Source organism: Chelon labrosus (genome assembly GCF_963514085.1).
Source record: "Chelon labrosus genome assembly, chromosome: 23".
NCBI lineage: Eukaryota > Metazoa > Chordata > Actinopteri > Mugiliformes > Mugilidae > Chelon > Chelon labrosus.
In genome coordinates, this window is record NC_140356.1 from 8059429 (window position 1) to 8076165 (window position 16737).

Below are 16737 nucleotides of genomic sequence, written 5' to 3' on the forward strand. Positions count from 1 at the left end.
ATAAATACACAGACGCAGGGATAAAACTCACAATTACCCCCGAGGAGGAAATGCAGCTCTCGGATGCTGTGATCATTTGAGCGTCCATATGGGTTATTGTGCGCAAACTGGGCAATCTCCTCCAAACGGCGGACCGGCTTCCGCTGGCTGGATAAATGAATGGCAGGATATTTCCATCTCTTGTCGCATCCCACGTGGAGTGAGCCTTCACCAGCGTACAAAAAAAAATACATAAAACAGGAACAATAGCCGTGCTTGACGCTAAGCGGGGAGGGTTAGGGTAGAGGATTACACATGCTATTGTTTTCTTATTCAATATTGGTCCTTCTCCAGTCAGATTGCTTGCACTCACAGGCTGCTGGTATCCTTTTAAACATCCAACTGTGAGCAGAGAAGAATGGGATTTTTACGTATTTACAGTGGCATCGGTTCTTTATGTTTATAATATGATGAAATTTTGGGCTACTTTTGTAATAGATTCCAGGGGGTGTTGGATAATCCTGAAGAAATGGCCTCAGGCCATCCAGAAGCCTATTGCTTGTACCAATAACCCAGAGGCACGGCTAATATGGAGGTGTAGAGTTTCCCCTGCACTCTGTTTAACATTTTTGCTGCATCCATGGATGACTTGCAGGGTATCCAACTAAAAAAAATTAGCCTTCAGCCAGAAAATGGCAGTGAAATGAAATTCAACAGAAAACATTCTATTTTGATTTAACTTGTGAATGTTCACCTGCAGCCCACGCTCACTGTTATTCAGAAGTGGAAGCACCCTTTTACAACAGCACTGTCTCATGCTTTGTAGCCGGAGGAGATTATTTGGAGGAGTTGTGACGTAACCTGGAGCTAAGCAGAGGGGGGAAAGAAGTCGATTTTGTACGAGGAGAACACACGCAAGGACATAAAGTGAGATGTGCCGACACTCTCGCCTGCAACTGTTTGGATCTTTATAGATTATCCGATAGGTGAATAAACCAGATAACCTGCGCTGCCGGGCCTTTGCTCTGTCTGCTGCCTTTAAAGAAAAAGTCTGGGGACGCTGTCGACCACGGTGATTCTTTGATTTTGGTGGGGGGAATGTTTCCAATAGGCTCGACGCGCAGAGCGCAGATGAAGGAGAACGCGGATTATCCAGGAGGTTGCCTGGTGTATGGAACTGGCTGTTCCCGTGCGTAAATGGTAAGAGTTGCATTGGACTGAATCGAGAGGGAAACGGAGAGGAGAGAGTGGCGGAGAGTGGGGAACCGCGACAGAGACAGAAAGAGAGAGAGGGGGGGGGAAAGTGGCGGAACGAGGGAGCAATATAGAGAAGAACCGGGAGAGAGAGAGAGACGGAGCGCGACAGAGAGAGGGAGGGAAAACGAGAGAGAGAGAGAGGGAGAGAGAGGGGGGCTGCGAGGCGACTTGGTTGGCAGTGTTTGCCTCTGCCTCTCCAGCAGTGGGAGAGATGTGCGTAACATGCAGCGGAGAGCGGTGATCATCATCTGCGCGCCGCATCGCCGTGGACCGCCGTGCGCACTCGAAGACGGAGACACGCCGAGAGGCGCAGCCCGATTCGCCGATTCCGTCGCGAGCGAGAGTCTCGAGAAGCCCACGAGAGATCCCTGAAGGAGGAAAAGAAAAGGAAAGGAAGAGAAGAAGTGCTGTGAGGAAAGATGCCAGCCCTTCAGACGGTGATTGGGGGTTAATAGCCCCTCTGTTTGGAGCCGCTCTGACGCACCGGCGGAGAAGCAAGCGCGCGCATATCTATATATTTTTGTTTTTGCTGTTTGACGGAATCCCAGCTCTTTTTTTTTTTTTTTTTTTTTGGTCACATCTTACCCGGACTATCAAGTGGGGATTTTGCCTGAAGTAGTGGATGAATGCTGAATTACATGGCCGGCAGAATATGAGTCAGTGCGTGTCTGTGAGCTGAGGTGGAGTGTCTCTCTCTCTCTCACACACACACACACACACTCTCTCTCTCTCTCTCTCTCTCTCTCCCGCTGCACGACTGATCTCGGTCCGCCACAGACCTTCCTACGCCAGGATGCAGCTGCTCAGAGTTGCGTGGGCACTGACCGGAGCGGCGATTTGCTGCTTTCTCATTCTCCTCATTCACTCCCGCCTGCTGAAAGAAGGTAATCACTCAGAACTCTCACCGATTTGCCTCTCACTCTTTATTTTTATTTTTTTTCCTCTTCTTCTGTTTCAATGCGCCACCGCCTTCCATGTAGTTCACCATGAAGTTTTCCGCAGCAACAACTCCAATGCGGGAATGCATCCATCTCAATCAAATATTTAATCATTCGTTTAGATCGACTAAAATTTAAGTCGATCTAAAATAAATAAATAAATAAATCCAGCCAGAACACACAAGCAGGCTCATCTGCATGAAGCAGATAGGCTCTGCTGGGATTTTTCTCACCTGTATTCCTCTTTGTCAACAAGCCACCCTCCTTCTGGGTGATCGATTAATCAATAGTCTATATAATCGAACAAAATGATCAGGCCTTCAAGGTGTGCGGGAATAATAATAATAAGAAAAAGTAGCACCGAAAGCAATCTGTTTGCACAGGGATCTCGATTTGTTGTAAACGTTCTCAATAGATGGCACTAGAGTCTAGCTTTAGGGTAACATTGAGGTCAAGCGGCTCTGATGTTGCTCCATTCACCTCCTATTGTGTTTTCTGACCCTCTTTATGTTGAGATAAATTCCAATCCCGATCACGGTTCACGCACCTCCCAGCGAGGATCAGCGTGCCCCAAATACTCTTGTTGTCCACAGTGCGTCTGTCACCGCTGCCACGCTGTCTGGCTCTGCACAGCCCGCGGACACGGCTGCACTGTGGCAACCGGTCCAGCTTTTGGGGATAATTAATCGAGTTTGCTGACATTCAGCTGTGAGTGGCGTGGGGTTTAATGAGTCACAACTTAACTGGTGTTTCGGCGTGGCACATTATCGCCCTGCAACCGGTCATTAATTCCACCTAGAATGCAGCCCGGTGCAAATCACATCTGTCTGCGGGGAGATCTTCATGCAGAGGTTGAGTACACTTACTGCTCAAACTCCTTATAAAAGTCAAATGGCGTAACCCGGGGAATTGCTGTGCTGTTTAAAGCTGGCACAAAAGAAACAGCACTTAATATTCCCTTTATTCATGTATGCCCCGGGGCGAGCAGAGTCTGTTTTGGCACTTAGGAAACGGTCATGGGTTTCCTTTGTGGCCATTTTTTTAAATTTTTTTGAAAGGCATGGCTTGGAATGGCTCGCCATCCCCTCTTTGCCTCAAGCCCTGGGCGGGTATTCAGGTCAAGCAGTGGCAGATATTCTCTTCTCTTCTCCTCCTGGCGAGTCCATGACTACTGCTGGGTGGAGGATGTCCAGCCATACTGAAGAGGGGGAGCAGGAGGAGGGGAAAAAAAAAAAAAAAGAAAATGGGTCTGTCAGCCAAAAAGCAAGACAAGGGGAGTTAAGGATTTTGTACTGGCGCATGTCCCGAAGCCTTCCTCTGGAGTTTTAATTTACTGTGGCATACTAGCCTTTTCCACAGAGGTCAAAAAGAGGATTGTGTAGCCACCTAACAGTACAAAAAAGTGCTGCTCGTGGCTGTGTCAATGCGAGCGGCTCTCATTAGATCCAGGCCATCAGCATTGTTGGGCTTGTTGACTGGCAAGGCAATATTTTTGACCTTCACCGCCGAGTTGTTTGTCTGTATCATGTTGTGCTTTTACACCGAGGTGCTTTTTTTTCCCCCTAAGCCTGCATTATTTGCTTTGCTTTCTAACTTGACACCGAACAGCTTTGAGTGGTGGGGTGGGGTGGGGGGGGAGGAGGAGAAGCCGCCGGTCAGATCGGAGGCAAGAAGACGCGATTTAGGTCCACGCTGAGGCTCTTATTAAAAAATCCGACGCGGAGAGGTGGCGTCGGCGTCGAGAACGTGCTCAATTTAGCCTCCCCCGAAAACGGCCAAGGTCAAAGCCGGCTGTGAGGCCTAATGGTACGAGCAGATAAAATGAATTCAAAGGACTGCATTAGTGGCAGTCTTTTGGGGATGGGGATAATGAAAGGCAGGCATGAGGGGCCTCTGACAGAACAGACCTCCTTTTTTAGTCTCGCCTCGCGCATCTTTTCATCGGGGTTGTCCGACACAATCACTTCCAGGTTGAATCAGATGGAGAGAGAGAAGGAGGGAAGGGAAGGAAATGTATTTTTAGTCGTCCCCTCGTGTCGTCACATCACGGATTGATCGCCTCTTTTGCATTTTCGTGCATGCGGGGGTGCAGGTGGCGTGTTAGCTGAGTATGTTTCTTACCAGTTAAGGTGGGAGTGTTATGGCTGGGGATGTGGTGATAATTGCCAAAGGGAATGTCACCAGCCTGTTGGACAAGTGTATTTTGGGGGGGGGCTGTACCTCATTGCGTCAGCCCCCTTGGATAATGTGACACAGAGAACCTAGCATGGGACGGCGGTGGAGGGGTGGTTGGACTGGGAATGAAAACGTGTTTAAAACATTATGCACTGGGGTCGAGGATGAATTTTGTGCCATAAATTTCTCACACTGTCCACTTCAATAATTCAAGCGATGGAGCGAATCCCATTTTGCTCTCCATTGGCCAAGATATTCGTCACATGGCAATAAGAGAGCCTGACAGATTCATGGAACGGTTCTGCAGGAAATCCGGGCGATGGAGTAAGGGAAGGAAAAAAAAGAAAAAAAGAAATGAAATCCAGGTAATGAGACAAGTTACCTGCTGTAATAAAACAATTTGTGGCTTTAAATTGAAGCAACCCGCGGGTTACGATTAAAAAACGGGAGCGTCTTTAAAACCTGTAATGGCCTGCAGTTCTCTCTTAATGCCGCGGCAACGGTGTGGTGTTAAAAGGCGAGATTCATCGCCGACATGTCAACGTGGCGGAATATTTCCCACTTAATGCGAAGATTATTTGGAGAAAAGTATCTTCTTAAGTGCTGCAAATAACGAGGAAATTTAGGTTCCGCGGCTACAGAAGAGACAAATTGGATAATCTCGAATGATTGATCCGCTATCTGCTCCTCCACGGCGCCATGGCTGAAGTGATCCAAGATAGCAGGGTCTGGACGTTTTGCCAGCACGCATTAGCCGTAAATCTTAATATATCGGATGAAAAACCCCGGGAGATGTTTGAGAAAATGGTCTTGAAAAGATGAACAGGGATCAGATGAGTTGTATCATTCATAAAACCTTGTGTCTGCGCATCCCAGGGGCGACCTCTGCATCCTCTACCTCCCCCAAGCAGACCCCCAGTCTGCCTAACGACAGTTGCAGTTATTGATTTTCAGGTAAAACCACAGGGTGAGCCGTGGCGGGCCGAAACGATTTGTGTGTGTGTATATATGTGTGTGTGTGTGTGTACACACTGGGCACGGCATCACGCAAACCAGTCAGTTTTCATTTACCAAAGATAGAAGCGCGGTCCCGGGGATCCACTTTAAGGAGAGGAGAGTGACAGTCGGTGGCGTGGAAGCTCTGCCCCGAGCGGCCCCAGGCAGATTTGGGTCAAGCGGTGGCAAACGCTCGGTGTCATGCACGTACTGTACGCGGCCCGTGGAGAAAGGGAAGCCCCTGTCACGTCTTAAGACACGAGTTTAAAAGGGAAAAGGGGGCCCTCGTGTCTGAGATTGTTTTTCCTTACTCAGAAGAAAAAAATAAGTGGGGAAAAAGAAAAAAGAAATCATGTAAAAAACTCAAAGGCACAACCGCAGGATGTCGCCAGCTTGTTTACGCCGAGCGGTCGGAATCGGCGAGGCAGCTTGCGCGGAGGAGGGGGGAACCGGCACGAGAGGTCATCAGGTACGCTTTCACTTTAAGAGGCCCTCGTGGAACAAAGCCTAATCAGGTCACCTTTACAAAAGCCCCCAGCTCAAAGCTCAGGTCACAGCAAGACGAAAAGGGCCGCCGCTTCCCGTAACGCGCCTCGAATGCAGAACGCCCTTGATTGCAACCTTTCCGAGTTTTGACCCCTCCGCCCGCCGGTGACCAAGAGACTCATCAAAAAAAAAAAAAAAAACTCGCGGCGCGGCTGCTTTCACGCTGCACAGTTGTCAAACACCAGATGATCGTGTAAGATACAGAAGATCCGACGGCAACTGTTGTTTATATTGACGGTTGTTACTGTTTCCCTTTTTTGTGCTACGCTGTTTAGTTGTTGTTGTTGTTTTTTTTCCCCCCACCTCGCTGCAGAGATTTCCGCGGAGCTATTCAATTTCACCGTGCCATCTGCGAGCGCTGTGTTTCACTTTTCCGTCTGAATATTAATTCGGTCGGTGCTACAGTTGCAGAATGCCGAATGCGGGCCCCGGGTTTCGGAGAAGGCGCAGTCGTTCGACGCCGTTTAGTCGTGAACCGCAGCTCCGGCTCGAATGCGGTTCGGGGATTCGGGGGGAGGTGCAGAGGTCATTAAGCGCTTCTCCCTTCTTTAAGCATCTATTATTAATCTGCAGAAAGGAGGGGTTTGAAGGGAGTTTAGCCCCGAAGCATGGTTTTAGGCTCAGCTGAGATAAAGACAATATGCGTGTGTTTAATGCTGCAGTAATACTCCTTTAGCATACAGAGGCGACGAGGTGTTTTATTTGTCGGATCCTCTGCGATTTCAAATCCAACCCCTGCAGCAAAGGGTGCACGCAGGTAAGCGGGACGTTCCCCCGAATGTAATCTGCGGTAAACGGCTTTAAATTGAAGGCAATTTATCTTTAATGGTCAGTATCAGCTGTAATCCATGAGGACGACGCGCATTAATCAATCGCTTAATTGATTCATTACTTAAAGGGTTTGTTAATTAAATCCCTTCGATGAATCCATCACAGGTGCTACAGGAAGCTGTGGTGGATTTTTCAAGGTAATCTAAGACCGGACTAAACAACCCCCCTGTGTCCCGTGTCCAGGGGCACTTCCCGTCTGTGATTGTGTTTGTGTGTGTGTGTGTGTGAGAAAGCTTCAATATTTGCTCATGGCACTGTTTTTCCCAGTTGCTATTGATCGCGGGACAGTAAAACGTGTGCACTGTTGCACCCAGTTTTCCTAAAGTCCTATTGATTGCATTTTGGCAGTGCTGTGGGACAATAAAAAAAAAGAAGAAGGAAGAGGAAAAAAAAAAAAAAAAAAAGAGCCAGCCTAATGAAATGCTGGCTGTGAGGATCCTCTCAGGGCTCCAGCATTTACTGGAGAGACTCACTGGCCTTTGGAAATGGTGATGTCAGAAAGACATCGCCCTTACACACTTCATTCCTGCCCTTCCACCCGTGAAGTGCCGCGTTAAAAAAAAGAAGAAAAAAAAAAACTCCCCAGAGAGTCCTGTGAGTCCAGGCTCGGAGGCGCCGACTCGAGCGGCCCGCTGGGAACGCAGAATCGGCGAGGACGCGCCACGCCGCGTCGTACGTCCTCAGGTGCGTTCGCCCAGATGCCGGCGATAAAATGCGTGTAGTAAATTGTGGAGCAGATTGCTAGATTGTGCTCCTCCCGGATGTAAGACGCGGGGAAGATTTTAGTAGCTGCGGCGGTATCTTTAATTAAAACCCCATCCGGTAGCCCGGGAACGTGTTCTGGTCACCGCGATCTGATAGAGCTCAGCTGTATGAATTAGTCATGTGGATGTGTGCACACTAGATTGAGTAAAGGAGGTGGGTGCGTTTGGAGGGAGACACACACACACACGCCGAGGAGAAGGAGGGCCGGTAGTTTAAGAGGTTAGAGACTGGCTGAGCCATTCGTCTGTCGGCTTGTCAGCTCGGCTCGGTGGGAGAAAGATCCTCTCAGATCAGCGTTTTCCCCCAAGGAAAGGGGCGGGTTCCTCCGGGCCAATTCTTGCAACACCGGCAACGCGTCCATCATGACCATCCCTCAAAGAGAAGCTCGTCCCTCCCCCTCGGAACGATCCGGCCCAGGACGCACAAGCTCAAAGAGTGCTGATTTAAGGGAACTGACCCTCCGTCCGTTTTATTCATAGGCTAACCCCTCCAGACCATCGATCGCCTGACCACCGGGGTGCTTGAGTGTGATCTGTCCGCACATTCTAGAGGAAATGATGGGTGTGAAGTGTGCTTACCCTTCTGCGGTTTCAATTTGTGTCTTCCCCGCTGTGTCAGAGGTAGCGATGAGGTCATCCCAACGTCCCGATCAATCGCCGCGTCTCTGTTCATCTGGCCGATCAATAGCTACTTAAGAAGTTTGATCTTCCGTGTTCATGAGATTGCAGTCATTTGAATGGATTGGGAATTTTTTTTTTCCCTGTCTTCACAAAAGCTCGGCCCCGGAGGCCACTGCGACACAAACGCGGCGTCTGTGATAACCGGCTCGGTCATGCTTTATGGATCCAGTGCGTTTTTTTTTTTTTTTTTCTCATTTCCATCTGACAGAAATGTAGGTTTAATCTGACATTAGTTTGGCTATAGCGCATTAGCTCTTCGTGTCAGAGGGGCAGAATATTACCGATGCCGCGCCGCTCCGCCGAAACAAATTGCATGTTACTCTTTAGAAAACTAATGGAGGCCTTATCGATTCCAACGAGGCCAGCCACTTGCTTTGTCTCGGCTGTCAGATTGTGTCTAAAGCAATTTCATAAAGATCATTATTTTCTTTCTCGGGATGTCTCGCAGCCAAACAAGATCCCCCGTCGTTCCGTTCCTGCCTTTTGTACTGCTCACGGCGGCGGCTCTTATGGTCCAATTGAAAAGGAATTAGAATAGAATGACACATAATGAAAATCACTAAAAAACATTGGCACGTCACATCCCCTTAGCTTGTTGCACCCTTGAATAGATTGCTTGTGGGGTTCCAATTCCTGCCCCCGATGTGACGGCGTAAAGAAGAAAACGGGCTTAGCTCACTGTAAAGGACAAGCCGTACCATTATGGGTCATAACAAGCGGCGCCACTCGTTTATCTTCTAATGCCATTAAAGCGTGCGGCGGGAAAGGTGCTGACATGGGTGTTAGTCATGCAACAAAGCGAGATAACTCATCGGGTTCGCCGCTCTTATGGTGATCATCATTGGCATAATTGATGTAGCTGGCAAGCGTCGCGCTGTCAAATTGTAATCCAACAGGTTGCTTGAATAACATTATTCAAATGATTGCATGTTTCGGCTTGTTTACTCATCGGCGGCCTCGTCGGTCTCGCGAAGTTGTACTTTGAATGCAGAAAAGGGCGCACGCTCGCTGCTCCCCAGACTGATTTGATGGGTTTGGCATTAAATTATTTCAGAGAGAAATATTTACAATTACGCTCAGCCGAAGAAAACAGGAAATAGACATTTTCAAGTTTTCAATTATACTTGAGATTATACCTTAGACATTCAAATTGCCTCTGCAGGGCGGAGTTCTCTGCATCTGTTAGCTCCCCTGTCTCCCTCTTTCTCCCCCCCCCCTTTCTCTCTCTCTCTCTCTCTCTCTCTCTCTCTCTCTCTCTCTCTCTCTCTTTCTCTGCCTTCGTTTATGGCTGTTTTTTACAGTTTACATCGTTGCAACATATAGTTTTATGCTTATGTTTACAGCTTTGTCGATACAACAGCAGCGAGGGGGGTAAAAAAAAAAAAAAAAAGAAAGAAAGAAAACCAGCCAGCAGTTCTGCTTCATCATAATCATTACGGTCCATTCCACATGGGGGAGAGGAACTTCATTATTGCACCTGCAGGGACTGTTAAAACCAAACTCATGAATACAGAAAGCTTTCTTCCGTGGTGTGTTGTTTCTTTACAGTGCTGCTGCTGCCGCTGCCGCCGCCGCTGCTGCTGGGGAATTTTTAAAGCCACATTCTTCACTTAAAAGTAATATGTATAGTACAGAGGCCGCGCGCGCAATCATTTACAAGCTGGGCGCTCACCAGTCACCTCGGCTCGCTACATGCGGCTGTCTGTTTGAGCTCAAATAGCAGCATGCATAAGGGAGCGTGAGGGTCACTGCTTTCTCAAACCTAGTGTTTCATCATCTGAGGAGTAATGCGCGTCTTTCTGTTTGGTATGCATTGATGTGCGTTGATGTGCCCGACTTTTTTATCCCCCCCACTCCCCCCTTTCATAACGTCGCTAGCCTCCTCGCGCAGCACGAGAAATCTGACAGTAAGAGCACGAATCAGCGGTACTCTAAGTTGCATCCCGCCGCACGGTGCGAAACAAAAAAAAATAAAAAAATGATGTTTTCATAATGATATGTTCAGCAAATGAAATATGCCAGGTTTGCACATTTGCCTTGCTGAACAGACAATAAATTATATCTTGTGCTCCGCCACATAAGCCCAAGGATAACACCACATCCAATGAGAAAGGAAATGGGGCTTGCGGGGAATGCGAGGAGAGGAAAAAAAAAATATGAAGAAAGAAAAAAAGAAAAACTAAAACGCCCTTGCCTAAATCAAACGGCGTCGGAGGGGAAGCATTGACACGTAGGTCCTGTTTGGCGCGATTTACCTCCTGCGTGCGCTCGCCGGCGTGCCTCGGAGCACAGCCGCGCGGTGAGGGTGGCATGTAAACACGCGGCATCTCCATTTCGGTGCAGATAAATGTCGAGGCCGCGGGCGTCTCCGCATGTTAAGTTAACGCGCAGGGGCGTGGGGAGAAATACAAAAGCAGGCGCACACACGAATACGCGCCGCCGTACGACGGACTGTGTCTTGTGTTTGTTTTGAGTGCATCGCAAGGCAAATTCCTGCAGCTCGGAGTCTAATTTATCAAACAGACTCTGGGTGTGTGTCTGCGTGGGGCACGGCGCGTTACATTGTACAGTCCGAACACACACCGCTCTCCGAGATAGTGAATAAATGCTGCGAGCGAGTGCAGATGAGCACACGCAGGCCCCAGTGGCAGCCGCGTATACATATGCAAACACTCCTACGATGGGTCACTTGCCCACACACACGCGCGCACACACACACACAGTGCGGCAGGTTGTTGGGGGACTCCAGAGAGGATGAAATATTGCTGCAGAGGCCACACACAGTCCACAGCGAAGCTCTCGCAGAAATAACAGCGCGCGCGCTCCGAGGGGATCGCCGGAGCGATCCTGTCGTTGATGGAGATGTTTGCAAACAGAAAAGTCATCCGCCTCTTCGTCTGCGCGCCGGCGGCCCGATAACCTGACACGTTACACGCGCGCATACGCGTCTGCAGGAGGTCGGCTTCATCCGTCACTCGGTTTCCGCACATTGACAGATAACATATATTCCGGTTATGATCTGCAGGCTTGACAGAACGTCTCATGCGCACACGTGCACTCACACTTATATGTGTATGCAATATGCAGCCCACTTGACACGCAGGCGGACGAGGAGGCAGAACTGACATCACGGAGGCAGGGCAGACGTAAAACCAGTGACATCCCAGCCCTAATGGTGTCTGATAGGTAAACAGAGCATAGCCACCCACCTGCCTTTTGGCCCAGGTGGAACCACTTGAGCAAATTGCCTCCTTAATTGATGGACTTGAACTGGTTGCTGTGTGCTAGCTTGTGCGTGTGTGAGATTGCTGGGGGGGTGGGGGGGTTCTGCCGGTGCCTGTGGCTTGGGGAGCAGTAATAGTGGAAAGAGAAATCTGTCAGCCGGTAATGAAATAATTGGCACAAACGGTTACACACGCGGGTGCTTGAGCGCGCGCACGCCCCGGCACGCTCGCGCTCTCCCGGATACATGTAAACACACACCAGACACGGTCGTCTCCTCACAGATAAGCGCTCGCACTCGACACACACACACACACGCAGCTCCAGCCATGAGTACAGATAACAGCCGAGTGAAGGAGCCTGATGCACCATTTCCTCTGGTTGTAGCTACAAATGAACTAAACCCAGTGGCTGCATATGGACAGGCTGTGAGAGCAAATGAGGCGGAAAGGGACAGGCAGATTAAACCTACAGATGGGGGAAGAAAGATAGAAAGACGGACGGACTGATAGAGTAAAAGAGGAGAGGGAGGATGCGGGAGGAAGAGCGGTTTGAGAGAATGAGACGGACAGAAAGAGAGAGTCACAGGTTGTTGCCGACGGGTTGCTTCCTGAAATAAATTCTTTTTGGGGGAGGGTTACCATGGCAACTCAGGTAACGGCAGACGGGGATTGGTTGTGCTAGTAACCTGCGCTAACGGAGACGGAAAGAGAGAGAATGAGAGAGAGAGAGGGGGGATATCATCCAAATTCTGTCTACAGTTCATCTCCGTCTAAGATTTGTGCAGGATTATCCACAAGCAACGCCAAAGAGATAATCACAGAAAACGTGCCACTAAGAGCTAATCGGCGTAAAAGATGTGTATCGCCGTGACGATTTGAAGAAGGCAGGGGTCAGAGGTTGCGTCGGAGCTTAGTGTGCTCAGTGTCAATATTTTTGCCAGCAGACAGAGAGAGAGGGAGGCAAAATCCGTACTCCAGATATCTTCGGCAGGGGAGTCGATGGCTGCAAAGTTTTAGCCGGAATGTTGGACTTAAATATAGAAAATTCTCCTTGGTTTACGGTGGCACCACGTAGGTGGATGTTTCCAGGCTTTTTCGCAAAAGTAGCAATGCAAGAGACACTTTAATAAAAGTACAGTATATAAGTAAGATGCTCTAATGATGTTAGTAAGATGTACTAAAAGTGAAACTTTTAGTAGATTTGTTGTGTTGATGAAAAAGTAGCCAGCTCTTCTCCACACAATGACAGCCTCACTTAAACAGATTGTATCGGCGTAACCCATCACTGTGTGTGCTGAACGTACTGTACACCGATCTGCCAATGAGGCTGAATTACGTCCCCAGAGTCCTATCCAAGGATATTGTTGCATCCTAAACTGTGCATCATATCTGCTAAGGGCATTATCCATATATTTTATATGTAACGTTTTAAAATGTGGTGTAATTAGCTTCTCAAATTTGCACTAAAAAGCACTACCCATGCAAGTTGCTTTTCAACTAATATGACTGCTACCGTAAGAATGCCAAGGAGGTGTTGGTGTCAGAGAGTGGTGCTGTATTTATGTTTCTGTGCTTGTTACTAACATTCAAATTGAATGTACAGTTTGGGAAAAAAGATGGACTCACTCACCAACCCCCCTTACCCATCCAACCATCGAACAAACCAAACCAACCACACCAACCCACCCATCCATCCATCCACCCATCAAACTAACCAATCCATCCATCCATCCATCCATCCATCCATCCATCCATCCATCCAATCAACCAACCAACCAACCAACCAACCAACTAACCAATCAAGCAAGCAAATAAGCAACTGAACCAACCAACTAACCCATCCGTCCATCCAATCAATCGACCAAACAACCAAATGACCAAACAATCATACCAACCAACCCATACACTCACCCGTCCAGCCATCCAATCAACCAACCAACCAACTAACCAATCAAGCAAGCAAGTAAGCAACCAAACCAACCAACCAACCGAACCAACCAACCAACCAACCAACCAACTAACCCATCCATCCATCCAATCAATCAACCAAACAACCAAATGACCAAACAATCATACCAACCAACCCATACACTCACCCATCCATCCATCCATCCAATCAACCAACCAACCAACCAACCAAATGACAAAACCAATCATACCAACCAACCCATACACTTACCCACCCATCCATCCATCCATCCATCCATCCATCCATCCATCCAATCAACCAACCAACCAACCAACCAAATGACAAAACCAATCATACCAACCAACCCATACACTCACCCACCCATCCATCCATCCATCCATCCATCCAATCAACCAACCAACCAACCAAATGACAAAACCAATCATACCAACCAACCCATACACTCACCCACCCATCCATCCATCCATCCATCCAACCAACCCACCTTCTCGCCAACCAACCAACCAACAAACCCGCCCACCCATCCACCGTCCAACCATCCCACCATCCCAACAACCAATGAAACAAACCAGCTCACCATGCCAATCAACCAACCCACCAACCAACTACTCAACCAACCCAATCCCCCTACCCACCAACCAACCAACTAGCTTCTCAAATTAGAAATCTCAGTCAACTCAGTCAAATGTTCACACCAAAGCACAATTCACTAGCTAACTGCAAAATAACTTCGCTTGAAATTTCAGCCTCACATACTGTATTATCTAATCTGAGAAAATATGATTTGATTTTCACGAATCTATAATGCCGTCTTGTATTGACCCTTTCTAGGTAATGAATCAAAGCCAGACAAATCCATTGTTTAGAATTCATTATCTGGACTGTTGAATATCCTTAGCCTCTGCTAAGGGTAGAAAATGTCTAATTGTGCCTGGGTCAAAGGTTAATGGTGCATTGCTCCTTGGTGCTCGTCTGAATTTTTATGAGGCTCTGCCACACTATTCAACATGCAAATGTAAGGTTTAAAACATTTTTAAAAACGGAACTTTACTTTTGACATAATATTTTTAGTTTCTGGTCGTATAGCTTGTGAGTGAGCCCTTCCGTTTCCTTATGCTGTAGTGTGCTCTGTTTAAAAAAAGCAACTTGCATATAAATAGTTGCCTTAATTAATTCTCATTTAAGCTACTGTCACATTGCAGGGATGCAGCACTTGGAGTCTGGGCGCACTTACTCAACGTCCCCAAAATAGACCCATAACGGTGCTGCTCAAGTACATGTGTCTTGTAGTGTAGCCCTCTGGACCCGAGAGGGGACGGAAGAGAGGACACAGAGTAGAGGGAGTGCATGAACGTGTGTGTGTGTGTGTGTGTAATAAATGCGGATGCAGATGTGGACAAGGTATGCCAGGCGTGGCTGCATGTCTGTGCGAGTGCGTTTGTACGTGCGGGCAGGTGTTCTTCTGAGCTTTCCCCGTGCGCTTGTGAGCCTACATGCAGTCGTGTCTGATTATAAACTCCAGTCAGTGTGTGCCTCGCTATCGAGTGTGTGTGTGTGTGTGTGTGTGCGCGCTTAGGAGCCCGCAACACAGCCAGTCAATAATTAGCACAGACAGCAGGGGGAGGACGATGAGAGGAAACAAGAGGAAAAACAACACACACACACACGCAAAAAGGAAATAAAAAATAATAAGAGCAGAGTGTAGCTGAATCCCCCACACCCACCAACACTGTGGTTACCGTGGAAATCCAGATAAGGATGTTTCCTCTCTTATTCTGCTAACAGGGCTCTGCATTGGCTCTGACAGAGCCTGAATACCAATTACGCTGCCCTGGCACCTCCTCCGCTGGAGATAGAGACAGAAATAAGGGTTGTGGGAGCAAGAAAGAGCGACGGTGGGGGACTGAGGGCGAGATGAATGCAAGGACAGAGGGTACAGCTGACCACATAAAACGGGAGTGGATCGAGAGGGGAAGCTGCACAGAGAGGATGCGTGTGTCTGGGAATGAGGAAAAACAAGTATGCGAGACTGCAGGGAGCCGTAAACGACCGTGTCTTAACTCTATCAACACTCCCTCCGCTACTTTTCATCCTCTAAGGTGATCAGCGCATAACAAGGTGCATCCTCTGACGCTCAGTGGAACTTTTTTATTTTATTTCCCCCATGTATCTCAAAGCAACAGCTGACCGTCGGCTGGTAATAATAGCAGAGGCCCGGTGATAGCGCTGGTGTTGTAGCCAATGAATAATTTATCATTTATGCAGAGCCGCAGCGAACACATAGTCTCCATTAAAGCACATTGACTGTCTGCGCCACCAGCTCTAGCCCCTGGCTTTATTACCAATGTGCAGACATGCGGTTGTGCGTGCGCACACAAAAGGAGAACCCCTTCTGCATACTTGACATGCTCCCATCTCTCCTCCTCTTTCCCGTTTGCCCATTTTCTCCCCCTTTGTCATGCAAAACGCCGTCACTATACTAGGAAGTGCTGTTTCTTGTGCAGGAGCAGAATGTGTTGCCAGATGAGGATTCAGGTTGTGATGAACTTAAAGAAGACGAAAAAACCTGGACGTCGATATGCTCAAGTCCTCCGAGACGAGCTACAATAAAAGAGGCAGTGCTCTCTTTAACTCCCAAAGCACCAGCAGAGTGCCACAACTTGCTGTGATATACAAAGCGTTATTTTTTTTTCCTTTCCCTTCCGCTATCTCTCTCACTTCCTCCTCTCAATGACAGCAGCAGTGTTTTTTTTTTTTCTTTTAAATAAATTTTTCACGGGAGTCAATTGCCAGGCGCTACCTTTGTGAGTGGCACAAAGACTTTGTTAGCTTTGTAAAAGGAGCAACTGTGCAAAGCCATCGTCTCCCGCTCACCCAGTTATTGCGGAGTGCTGCTCGTGCGAGGCTGCCGACCAAGTTATTGTCTTCCTCGCGTTTTGGCTCTTCGTGTTCCGTTGAGCAAAATGATGCGTTTTTATCAAGCGAGCAGGTTTACATGGCGACTTCATGTCAACTCGTGGGATTAAGTTGAGCTGCTAAATGGTTACACCATCACCCTCTGCTGAGGGATATTTGATAAGACTAACAATCTGTACGGCTGTGGCTGTAAAAAACGTCTTGATGGTTAAATGGAAAACATTTAGTGCTTAGTTTTAAATCTATCATACTTAGCATTGACAACACTGACAACAAGTTACAAAATTACGCTTATTAGACAGGATTCTTATTAGTTGATAATAAGTGGTCTGAGTGAAGACCTTTTAACTTTAACTGTGGCTGAAGACATAAAGACAGGTTCGTGATTTGCATCAGAGACAAGACCAGGGAGCTGTTGCTTCCACTCAAGTGAAAGTTTTGCCCTTCCCTGGCATCGTGGCTTTGGCCATAATCCTTGTTGCTTAGCTCTGTTTCCAGGT

The 16737-nt window shown here is 48.1% G+C and overlaps 1 protein-coding gene across 1 annotated transcript in view; it reads left to right on the plus strand.

The window, feature by feature from the left end:
• Nucleotides 1-2029: 2029 nt before the first annotated feature.
• The window catches only part of LOC311508591 (chemokine-like protein TAFA-5), a gene marked incomplete at its 5' end in the record, with an annotated part of 96074 nt that continues 81366 nt past the window's right edge, over nt 2030-16737 (plus strand). Inside the window, one exon of the mRNA XM_084573422.1 lies at nt 2030-2120. Coding sequence (XP_084429548.1) covers nt 2030-2120 — 91 coding nt within the window. The remainder of the gene's footprint in view (nt 2121-16737) is intronic.